Here is a 12,890-nt window from a genome sequence, read left to right on the forward strand (position 1 = left end):
ACTCAAAATGTAAATGAAAATCCAGAAGTAAAAGTCTGTCCTCTGTTTTGTTCTTTTGTAATTAAGGACAATTACATAGATATATGTATAATGTCTACCAAAGCCATCCTTATGCCATGCTATGAAAGGGAACTTTGTCCCTTGAACAAAAAGAGCAACTTTATTTAATAAAATGTATTTCATTTTGGGGGTGGTGTGAGTGGGAGGAATGAAGTTGATCAAAGAATTTCCTGGTTTTTTTTTCCCTCTCCAAAAGAACATGCTGTGAATAGAAGCATGGCTTTGAAATTGGAGGTTGAATCACTAGTTCTGAAGTACTCAATCAGGAAGCCAGAAAAAGAGCTATAAGTGATGGTAGATGAAACGTCAGTGACAGATTGATCATGTGTTAATAACACATTGGTTTCTGTGGAAAATAAACACAACAAAATCACTTACATGAGTATTTTCAGTAGGATTTGCTGTGGAATAGAATGATATGGGAAGGAAGTTAAAGGCTGGAGAAGGAAGAGACAGGAACTATTAAATAAGCTTTTAGGAATGTGAATGTTTCCAAGGATGGAAAATCAGAAAGTAAAGTATCAAGAGATAATCTTTTGAAACCATAGCTAATTATCTTTATGTTCGTATATATGTCCTAGCTCTTGGAAATAGTTTTTACTAAAATAAGGCCTTTGGTAGGGGCTCTTCTGGAAACAATTGTTGCTTATCAATTCCTTATGAATTTCCATATGGAAATCATAAGAACTTTTTTGTAGAATACATAAAATACTCATTTCCTACCCAGGTCCTCATAGTTTCATATTGCCTATTGTCGAATCTTGGTCTGGTCTTCCTTTTAGACATAGAATGATACAAGAGAGATGTGAGCAAATGGGTGGAATCTAAAGGCCAAAAATCTAGATGAATTGCTGAGACTTTTCTGTATTTTTTAAAGGTACACAAATCAAAAACCTCATGATTTTGGTTAGTGCAGACTATATGGTCACCTTGGGCAGATTTTTTCATTTGTCCCAAATTTTACTTAAGACATTCAAGAAAATAGGCAAGCTGAGTTCATCCAACAATTGTTGACTGATTATCTGTTGTAATTTCTAATTACAAGACACATTAAGTCATTCTATACTCAGAGAATTTGAGGGTTTATTTTTTAAAAAAATTAAAATAAATTCTTTTTCGAGTAAATGACTGAAAACTTATGGCCAGATTGGGGGTGAGCTTGAACTTATTTTACAGAGGAGTAGACTACACACTTATTACCTGTTTCTCTGTCATTTTCCAACACTCTTTCTAGCTGACACTTTCCTTGTATTTACATTTAGACATTGTATTCTGCTCTTCTCCCCCCAGTAAAGTATTCCCAAGTAAGTCTATAAGTCTGAATGAAAATTGTGGTATTACACGAACCAGCTTAAACTAGAATCTTTAACTTTCATTGAAAGCAAAGAAGTTTATTTCTGGATTTCAGTTCAACCTGAAATAACAGCTCACATTATGTATCTTTTAAGCAAAGTAAAATAATAACAAAATACTGCTAAGCTATCTTAGCTTTCTAAAGTAGACTTTGGTCATGTTTGTTTGTACAGGATTTGATTATTTAAAAAAAAACTGCGATCCAAACAAGTTCTGACATGAATTTGATAAGGTTGTGATGTGTGTGTGTGTGTGTGTGTGTGTGTGTGTGAGAGAGAGAGAGAGAGAGAGAGAGAGAGAGACTATACCATCCATCCATGTGTCCATCCATATGTCCATATACCCACCCACTCTTGATAGTTTATAATTTTGGTCACTAGATGGTGCTCTTCCACTTTGAAACAAAGTATTTTCTATGTGAGGATTTTGCTTTTTGTTTATTTGTTCATGAATAGATGGTGAAAAATAATCATCTTCCTTAGATATTTCCTGCTCTTCCAGAGAAGCATGGAAAATTTAATGTGATCGTTCAACCTGTAAAGTAATAGGGCTTCAGATTACCATACTGTAAATACTTCCAGTTTATTTTGTGGAAAAAAAAATACATTTTTTTCCTTGTAGAAGCATCTTATGTTATAGGTGCTTAGTGATACATAAGACAAAATTGTGTTTTAATATGGTTTAATCTGCTGTGTCCAAACTTGATTTAATAATCACTCAGGAAGCCAACAACAAAATGCATTCAAAGCAAAGTTGAAGATAGTCGAGATCAAAATTTTGACAGTAGACAGGTCTTTATTACTAAAAGAAGCTACAATAGACTTAAGGAAGAAGAAAATGCTCTTTGTTTGTACAAGTGTGTTGAAGTTGGTGAGAGTCTTACAGCAAAGTGGTGATCCAGGACCAGACAAGCACAGCGGGTAAGGCTCTTGCCTTGTGTGCAGCCAACCCAGGTTCTCAGCAATGCATATGGTCCTCTAATCCCCAGGAAGAATGATCCCTGGGCACTGGGCAAGGAGTAAGATCTGAGCATGACTGGATGTGGTCCCCAAGCCAAACCCAAGCAGAAAGACCATCCCTGTTAGGATGCATAAGTAAGAGGAGAAAAAAACAATGCCATACTGCAGAAGCACTCCTAAGCCTAGTATTATTCAGTGACTCTTTTTGCTCTACTTTAGGGATCATTTAGGTCTCTTGCTTGATATTTAAACATTTTAGAAAGTTTCAGAGTTAAGGCCTTGGATGTTCACCCTACCTTTTGATAGGGTAAGTGTCAGGCGTGGGGTTAGAGAACAGGATGAGGAGAAGCGCAGAAAGCCAAGATCAGCCACCAGAAGAGTCTGGGGAGCGGGTGGGACACTGGAGGCGATGGCACAGACTCAAATTAAGCACAGCTGCTGAGATGTCCCTTCTGGAGGTCAGATGCATTCCTGAACTCTGAAGCTCTTCATGCAGTCTTATTAACAATGATTGCTCCATCCTGATACTGAGAATGGGAAAATTTAGAAAGTCATTTCCTCTCCTCTTCTTTTTTTTTTCTCTCTCCTCTCTCCCTCCAGGTGATTCTCCAAAAGTCCCAATCAGGTGATTCTCACTCCAAGCCGTAGAAGAGTGTTAGAGATCAGATTCAGAGAATATTGGATGAATACCTTTCTATATAAGATTCAGATGGTCATAAGTAAAAGATAGCAACATATTAGTCATTTAGTACTAATTTTGAATAAGTGGTAAATATTCCTGAGTGCTTTAACCTTGATCTGTAAGAAAAAGTTCTTAAATTGTCACATAAAATATTGTACCAGAATTAAGACATTGGATTATAATAAACAGACTTTTACCTTGATTTCCTCTGTAAATGACTGCACAAAGCTATAGTATAGATTAAATGAGTTAATTGTATTAAATGTATTAAATGTATTAAATACATTTAAACCCTTAGAACAGGGATGGGGGCTTTTCTTCTACCAAGAGCCAACTGGAGATTTGTAACATCATTTTGGGCCATTCAGCTTAAATAATCAGACAACAAACAGCTGACAAGAAGCAGCAGTACCTGTTCTGTCATGCATCAGCCAGGACACATGATTCCATGGTCCAGTTGGTCCCACCTCTGCCTTGGGACATGGCCTGTAATGTAGCACAAGATCAGTAGCAAATTGAATTTATGTTATTCACTTATTTAAAATAAAATTATATATTTTTTCTAAAATTGAATTTAAATTTTCCTTGTACAGTTTTCAGAGAGAAAAAACCTATAGACAGATACACAATATTTGGTTGTGTTCTATTTCCTTGTTTTTATTACGGTGCACCAAGGACCAATAAAATATTCATAATAGGCTTGCTCTTTAAGTCCATGCTCTCCCTTGAACATGTATCTTGCTTGCTTGTGTTTATATTTCTTTGCTTGCTTATTTACACTCTAGAGAAGCCTGCATTCTCTCTCAAAATGTACTTCTCTTATCTCCTCACATCTTTCTAGATAAATTTCAGTAAAAACTACCTTGCTTTAAAAAGAAAATGTTCATTGAAGAATCTCTTACATGGTGAAATTAATTTTACAAAGATTTTTGGGAGTCTTACATATATATCTCTTTTTCTTATTTCTTGTAGATCCCCATATCAAGGTTTCTGGAAAAAAAGAAGATGTTAAGGAAGCCAAGGAAATGATCATGTCTGTCCTAGACACAAAGGTAAGTGACTGTTCCTTTAATTAGTAACATTCGAGGCCACTGAAGCATCTGAACTCGACCTGCCAGATCTTCTTTGTGCTTTTCATGCAGAACCAATTTGGAGAAGAAAAATCAGGAGAAAGTCATGGTGAATTTTAAAATAAGTATGATTCTGCAATGTTTACAAATGGTTTAAATTGTAATAAGTTTTTCATGCTGGATAATTGAATAATATTATACCCATACTTATGTTCGGGCAATTATCTATATATGCACTATGATATCTACATAGTCATTCAGATATGAGATACTGATCTTAAGTGAGTCCAGGTGGTACTCAGACCATATGTGGTGCTGGGGACTGAACCAGGCTTAACTACATGCAAGGCAAATGCCTTGATCCCTGTACTGTCTTCCCTGTACAAGTATTTTTAATACTTGTACTTTGACTAATTTTACTTTATAAGCTCCAACTAATTTTAATATCATCTAAAGATTTCATGTCAGACTTTTAAGTTTCACAATGTTAAATTTTTTCAGATTAAATAATAGATTTGTTTATGGCCACATTTTTGTCTTAGATTTTGCATTTTGCCTCTAATATAATCTTTTACTTTATAGTGTTTCAAACTTTTTGCTTCATGAATCTCTTCCTTCTATCCATGAGAATAGTAGATCTGTTGTGTAAAGTTTGACATTCAGTAGTATAGATGTGAAAAAGATTGTTAATATTTCTTTATTCTGTTAGGAGCTTATACTTCTAGTTTTCAATCATCTTGTTACACATTTTTCTGAGCATATATGTTGATACTGGTCGTTGTATCCTCATCCACTTTTTAGTTATTTAAAATAATATTTTCATGAATAATATTTATTAAAAATGAGCAATTTGTAACTGTGGCTGACTTGATTTAAAGACTACTTTCTAAAAGAAATCTCATAAAGAATGTTATATTTATGACAAATTTCTCTTAAAACAACTTTTATAATGTAAGAGAAATAGAAATAGAACTTTTATACATGAAAATGATCAGCTTAAAAGTTCTAGTAAGAATTTGTGTTGGGTCACTTTTGTTAATACTATTCCTTTGGGGGAAAGGTATTTAAGGAATTTTGTCCTGTCTTTGCATCGAGAAATAATACATTATTTCCATGTAGAGCAACCGAGTAACATTGAAGATGGATGTTTCACATACTGAACATTCTCATGTGATTGGCAAAGGTGGCAACAATATCAAAAAAGTAATGGAAGAAACGGGATGCCACATTCATTTTCCGGATTCCAACAGAAATAACCAAGCTGAAAAAAGTAACCAGGTACTTTAATTTTCTATACCTGAACTTTTATGGGACAAAGTACAAGCTTGATTTTTAACATGCATATGTTTGGAGGGAAATGTGAGCATAAAAGTAGTCAGGAAGGAGATGGATTATAGTCCAGTCAGTATGACCTTCCTGTGGAGAGACAACAGGTGCATTGCTTGTTTCGAGACAAGTTGTAGGCAAGTCCTAAACTCTTAATCTGAGTGTTTGATAAAAGGGAGGGGGAGGATGGGAGAGCTGAAGAAAGTGAAATTGCTGAGGAAATACTCAGAGACCATGTGAATTCGGAAAATTTTGAAAGCTTGCCTCATCCAAGAAACTATTCATTGTTGGGATTCTGTCTACCGTGTCTGCAGAGTGGCCCTGCCGCTCACACACCTCGTCTTGTCAGAGGCCGTATGTTAGTGCTTGACTTCTTTACTTTAAATGAGTTCCATTGTCTCTCTCTAGTTTCTATACTTTTCCTCACTAGTTTCTGAGTTTGGACACAAAATGGAACTCACCTGTCCACGTGAAAACACTTGAGTGCTTGAAGAAGATAATAGTGGTATTCTTGTTATCTGGAAGTTTCCCAATACTCCTAAACTACTAACAGTATTTGAAACTGTTGAATGAAGGTGAATGAGATGTAGGTTTTTTTTTTTCCTGTCGGGATTAACAGTGACACTGAGATGCACGCATAAACGCCAAATCAAAGGCCATGTTAGGAAGCTGGGATGGTGATGAAAATGTTTGACAAAAGTATGACAAGGATACAGTTTCTAAAAGCAGTCTCCTAGATCCCTCTATTCTCAGCCAATACAAAGATTAATTCTTCAGTTAATGGGTCACATGAAAGTTTTTGGGATGGATCTCAGTACAGGATTGGAAATGGGGTTTGGAGTAAGAATTTTTACTATTTGTGTTGACAGTTTTTTTTTTTTCAAGAACCTTGAGCTCAGTATCATTTCATATTAATGTATGTGGAATTTAAACAAAAGAAAAATTTAGTGAGTGAACCAGGGAAATTATAAGGAGGGATTCTGATGGTCTCAAAGGCTGTTAGGTTTCAGGTAAGTCTAAGGGAGTGAAAGAGATCAGTTGACACAGATCAGCTGAGGAGCTTGTTAAAATGGATGTTTCAATTAAGCAGGTCTGGGTTGGTGCATGAAATCCTTCATTTTTAACAAGCTCCTAGACAATGCCAGTGATTTTTTTCCCATGGAAAACACTTGGGTAGCAAGGAAATAGAGAACTGGAAAGGCAGGTATGAATTCAGTTAAATAAATCTAACTCACATTTCTTATTTTGGCAGGTATCTATAGCAGGACAAACCGCAGGAGTTGAATCTGCCCGAGTTAGAATTAGGGTAACTATTTGTTACATTATTTTTTTATTAAAGACATCTATAATTCTCCATATACATATATATCAGAAAGAATAACATGAATACTCTTGTACACTATGTCTAGCTTTTCCACTTGCCACTTCATCATTTTGTCATCTTTCTCCCCTCCATTTACTTGAATCCTTTTGCAAATTCTAGTTATATCAATTATATATAAATAATTCCAAACTTTTTGAAACAAATAAGGAGCTTTCAAAAACAACCGTGGCTCAATAATCACTTATAATAAAATCAATTTTCCATAATTAATCTGTTTCCCTAATTGTCAAAAATATGTTGATTTTGTTCCTAAATGGATCCCAAAAAGGATCCTTTTTGTTGTGTTTTATTCATGTATGGTCTGAGTACTTTTTTTACTAAGGTATTAATAGTTTACAACAGTTTATGTTTTAGGGAGGGACTGAAGTGATAGCACAACGGGTAAAGCGTTTGCCTTGCATGAGGCCGACCCGGGTTCGATTCCTCTGCCACTTTCAGGGAGCCTGGCAATCTACCAAGAGTATCCTGCCTGCACAGCAGAGCCTGGCAAGCTACCTGTGGTGTATTCGATATGCCAAAAAACAGTAACAACAAGTCTCACAATGGAGGCGTTACTGGTACCCACTCGAGCAAATCAATGAACAATGGGGCGACAGTGCTACACTGCTATGTTTTAGGAAAATAGTTTCACATTTCATCAAATGTATGTTTCATCGTCTGCCACAGTACAAATAAAATCCCCACTACAATGCACCATCTATTAGGTCATCTCTGCCCTTCGATCATCTCCCTTTCCCCTGTCCCCAACCAACTGCTGTTCTTCCATCCGAATCCAAGAGTGTTTTGGATTGGTTTTGTCTGTCCTCTTGCTTTTTTCCTTTCTGCATATGAAGTCATCTTATATTTGTTTTGTTTGCTCTTGACATATTTTGTTCAGCACAATCCTTATCAAGTTCTGTCCATTTTTTTTTTTTACAAATAACACTGTAGGTAGCACTGTCATCCCCGTTCTTCATCAGTTTGCTAGAGCGGGCACCAGTAACGTCTCCATTGTGAAATTTGTTACTGTTTTACAAATAGAATTTTTTTATAATAAAGAAATAAAATTAAAAAATAAGGTAAATAAAATAAAATTTTTTTCTTTGAGTATTCATTATATATTTATAGTACACCTTTTAAAAAAATCCCCTTAATAGTTGTTGGGCATTTGGGTTGTTTTCATATCTTGGTGATTTTATAAAAGCTGTGTACATAGGAATGCAAATATCTTGGATAGATAGCAACATTGGTACTGGATCCTATGGTAGTTCTATTTTCAATATTTTGAGAGACCAGGACCGGTTTATAGTTCAGCAGTGTAACTAGATTCTCTTTTCTACTTCTCCTTTCCAGTGCTTGGTGATTTCAGGTTTTAGATTTAAGCCATTCTCAGAGAAATGAAGTGGTAATCTTATTCTAGTTTTTTTGATGTTCATTTCCCTAGTAAGTGATAAGTGCCTGTTGTCTCTATCTTCTCAGGAAAACATATTTAGTTCTTCTGTTCCCTTTTTGGAGTTTTCTTATCATTGGGCTTTGTGATTTGTATATTTTGGATGATAATGCCCCTTATCAGATGCATGATGTGCACTTTCTTGCTCCCACTCCCTGGGGTGCCTTTTTGTTTTAATAAACTTTTTTTTTTTTTTTGCTGTGCAAAACCTTTTAGTTTAATGGAGTCATGTTTGTGTTTGCTTTGGTTTCTTTTGCATTTGAAATGCTCCAGGGCCCCACTCAAGTGAAATCAATGAATTCTATTGTTTGCTTCTGTGTGATTTTTGGCTTGATGTCTTCCGCAAGACCTTTTTTCAACTCCCATCTCTTGGTTTTTGTTATTGTGAGGACCAGAAGTCAGATATGCTTGTCGTGCTTCTTGTTCACTTAGTTGTGTTGCTCATCAGACTCTGACTCTCTGGCTGTAGGACCCTGCTTTCAGCCATAGTGTTTTTAGAGGTGGAACACATTTTTTTTTCCCACTCTAGTGTTTACATACATGGTGCTCTTCCAGGGTCCATCAAATACTTGCTGGCTGGAGCTCACTCATGGATGCAGTATGTAACACATCTTTAGCTGTTCACACAAACCAGTCTGCACACCAGAGATAGCATCCACTGGAATAGCACTGGAGAGCCATTGCAACCAATTGTGGCATGTGTGAGTGGCACCAGGGCATAAACTCACCTGGCCTCATGCTTGCAAGGAGGTTGCTTTTAGCCAGGGGTCCACCCCAAAAGTCCTATCCAAGTCTTTAATTAATTTTAAATTAATGTGTGTATATGAATTACTGGACTGGAGCGATAAAACAGTGGGTAGGGCATTTGCCTTGCACGTGGCTGACCCAAGTTCGATTCCTCCACCCCTCTGAGAGAGCCCAGCAAGCTACTGAGAGTATCTCTGCACGGCAGAGCCTGGCAAGCTCCTCGTGGCATATTCGATATGCCAAAAACAGTAACAACAAGTCTCACAATGGAGACATTATTGGTTCCCGCTCGAGCAAATCGATGAACAATGGGATGACAGTGATACAATGATATGAATTAGTTGCCCTTTTTTTGCTTTTCATTTATCCAGTTTTCTCAATATCATTTGTCAACAAAATGTTATTTATCACTTTAGCGCCATAAGTTGATGTCAGTAACATTTGTTTTATAAGGTATTCAAGTATAAGGTATTAATTTATAGCTAATTCATGTGAATATGTAGGAAATAGTGACTAAGCTGTGTTAATTAAAGAGCTTTCTAGGGATATTCTGGATTTTATTCTGACTCAATTTCTCTGATTTTGAAATGATCAGAAAGAGGCCTGAGAAAAAGTGCCACACACAAGGCTCCTTTCATTCAAGAAACTCTATGTAGTCTACTCAAGCTTATGTCTATTTAATAAAAGTAATGTTCTAAAATCCTACCTTCAAAAGAGAATGAAAATATTCTGCGTATCTTTAGATACATAATGACTTCACTCTCTAATGTGAGCTCTCATAATATCATTTTAGGAGCTGCTTCCTTTGGTGCTGATGTTTGAGCTCCCAATTGCTGGAATTCTGCAACCAGTTCCTGATCCTAATTCTCCGTCTATTTAGCACATATCACAAACGTACAACATTTCAGTGTCATTTAAACAGCGTTCCCGAATGTATGGTGCTACTGTCATAGTGCGAGGGTCCCAAAATAATACTAGTGCTGTGAAGGTATGCAGTTTAGATGATTCATTGTACAGCACACAAGTTTCAGTTTTGAATGATTTTACACTAATTTGTTTTCCAAGATTTTGTCTTGTACCACATTCTGGTTTATAGAATATGCTGAATATCTCTAAAACTGGCAGAAGTGCAGTAGAGTATAATTCACTCTCCATGTGAGCAGTTATCTTATAGGACTCTTGTCCTCCCATCCTTTTCTCCTAGGAAGGAACTGCTATGCTGTTGGAACATCTTGCCGGGAGCTTGGCATCAGCTATTCCTGTGAGCACACAACTAGATATTGCAGCTCAACATCATCTCTTTATGATGGGTAGAAATGGAAGCAACATCAAACATATCATGCAGAGAACAGGTGCTCAGATCCACTTTCCTGATCCCAGCAATCCACAAAAGAAATCTACTGTCTACCTCCAGGGCACCATTGAGTCTGTCTGTCTTGCACGGCAATATCTCATGGTAGGTTTACTGAGATTAGTTTTGAGCCTAAAATTTTCAGGGTTTATTTTACCCTGAAAAACATAAAATTTGGTAATATAAAACATTTGGAATTTCATAAATCTTGGTTGCAGTTTTGAAGATGTAAACCAAACCATGAATTTGAATGTCATGAGCAGTGATGAAAAATAATTTAACTGCTTAATTCAGTGCTGCCTTCAATTTGCAATTTGCAGTTTTTCTATCCTTCCGATGATTGATTTATATACCCACTGTTGATACATAATAACAAAATGGGCTAATATAATGTGAACTCAAAAAATGTTCTTATTGAAAATATAATCATATTTTTTCTGATCAGAATTTGACCTTTACTGACATTTAAATCATTACACTTCAGGTGTGACCTTTGCTAATCTTAACTTGCAGAATTTATTTTTAAGAAGCTTTCAGGACACCCAGGGCTGTATTATTAATTACATTCTTCTGACATATGAGTCTTTAAAATAATTCTTAAGGATTATAATATAGAAATTTAAGAAATTAGGGCCAGAGAAATAGCAGAGAGGGGAGAGTGCTTGCCTTGCACTTGCCTTGCACACGGCTGGCCCAGGTTCCATCCCTGGCATCCCTTATCATCCCCCAAGCACTGCCAGGAGGAACCCTTTAGCAGCATCACATGCAGCCCAAAAACAAATAGACATTTTAAGAAGTTAATTTTGATAATTTTGTAAGCAAATCTTTTTCAGTCTTATTTTTAACATAGACAGTAGCCTGTAAAAATTAAAATAGTATAATTAAGACAATAAATTTTGACATCAAGATTAGTTTGTTCCCCATAACATTATTTTCAATAAGTTTTCCAAGCTATATGAATTTTAATATTTTTATTTCTTGGATCGATTAGATAATGCATTATTTATGGGTATATTAAATTAATGGTGTTTTGCTGAGTAACTGTTTTCCACCAATACTTTCTATTGTCACATTTTCTAGGGTTGTCTGCCTCTTGTGCTGATGTTTGACATGAAGGAAGAAATTGAGGTCGATCCACAATTCATTGCTCAGTTGATGGAGCAACTCGATGTCTTCATCAGTATTAAACCAAAGCCAAAACAGCCAAGCAAGGTGGGCTCATAGTTTGGACATAGTTTGGCTAGTGAGCCAGGAAATATGTCAGGAAATGTATAATGTCACATTCCATACTGTTTTTATTTTACTTACGTGTGCATTTGCATATACATGTGACTAAAGATCCTATATAATATATATGTCATTATATATTATATTTAGTAACTATAAATAAAATTTATAACATTCATATGGATCATCATTTTCCATTTATGGATCATCAACATATATGTTTTGGAGTTCCTTTTAGTAATTCTTAGTCTTTTCAAATATGACAAGAAACAAGAAATTTATTTTTATTTATAATCTTGTACTTTTAAGAAATACTAAATTACCAGTGTTAATAAGGCTAAGAGCTGGAGCCATAGCACAGCGGTTGGACTTTCACCTTTCACTCGGCCAACCCGTGTTCGTGTTCGATTCCTCCGCCCCTCTCGGAGAGCCCGGCAAGCTACCGAGAGTATGGAGCCCGCATGGCAGAGCCTGGCAAGCTACCCATTCATATTTGATATGTCAGAAACAGTAACAATAAGTCTCTCAATGAGAAACCTTACTGGTGCCTGTTCGAACAAATCGATGAGCAACGAGATGACAGTGATACAGTGAATAAGGCTAAAGAATTATTGCATGTATGTGCATGTGTACATACCCAGTAAATTATTAAAAAAACAGTTTGCTTGCCATATGCGAGCCATTGTGCTAGTTCTGGAGATTCAAAGGATAGATGACCATTCTCTTTTTTTTATAAATTCTTTAAGTACTGACTTGTCCCTTGGACAAGTAGCCTTCTTGAATCCCTACTCTATTATGATTTTATAATTACAATTACGGTTAAAATTCAGTGGGATTTATCTTATAATAAGTACTTATAATAAGTACAAATAAAAATGTGAGGACAGTGGAACATGCTTATACTGGTATTAATTGGCACAACTACTTTTTTTTTATCAAAAAAGAGTAATTTTCATCCATGAACACATTGAAAATACCATATCTTACTCCCAGAAATTTTACCTTTCATTTTACACTCTGAAGAAAACTTTGACCTAGAGATAAGGAATTGAATGGTATTGGATATTTTTTTTAAAGCAAGTTGCATAAAATAACTTACAATAACTTGGAGTTAACGGTAACATATTTTGACATCTAGAGCTTTGTTCAGACTGCACCCTAATAACAGGAGGGTAAAAAGAGGACTGTTCCTTTCTTTAACAACAATTAGAAGCAGAGAATGACATTTAATTCTAGGATGTATGTCATATTAATCTTGGTTTCCTAAATGTTTTTAAACTATTTGAATTTTAAAATGGAATG

At 35.7% G+C, this 12,890-nt stretch overlaps 1 protein-coding gene across 1 annotated transcript in view; it reads left to right on the forward strand.

The window, feature by feature from the left end:
* LOC129404979 (protein bicaudal C homolog 1-like) overlaps positions 1-12,890 on the forward strand; it is a 51,059-nt gene that overhangs the window by 6,834 nt on the left and 31,335 nt on the right. Inside the window, 7 exon segments of the mRNA XM_055139927.1 lie at positions 1,351-1,364; positions 4,027-4,106; positions 5,244-5,402; positions 6,703-6,756; positions 9,804-9,998; positions 10,215-10,466; positions 11,442-11,573. Of these exon segments, the coding sequence (XP_054995902.1) occupies positions 1,351-1,364; positions 4,027-4,106; positions 5,244-5,402; positions 6,703-6,756; positions 9,804-9,998; positions 10,215-10,466; positions 11,442-11,573 (886 nt within the window).

Source organism: Sorex araneus, chromosome 5, assembly GCF_027595985.1.
Source record: "Sorex araneus isolate mSorAra2 chromosome 5, mSorAra2.pri, whole genome shotgun sequence".
NCBI lineage: Eukaryota > Metazoa > Chordata > Mammalia > Eulipotyphla > Soricidae > Sorex > Sorex araneus.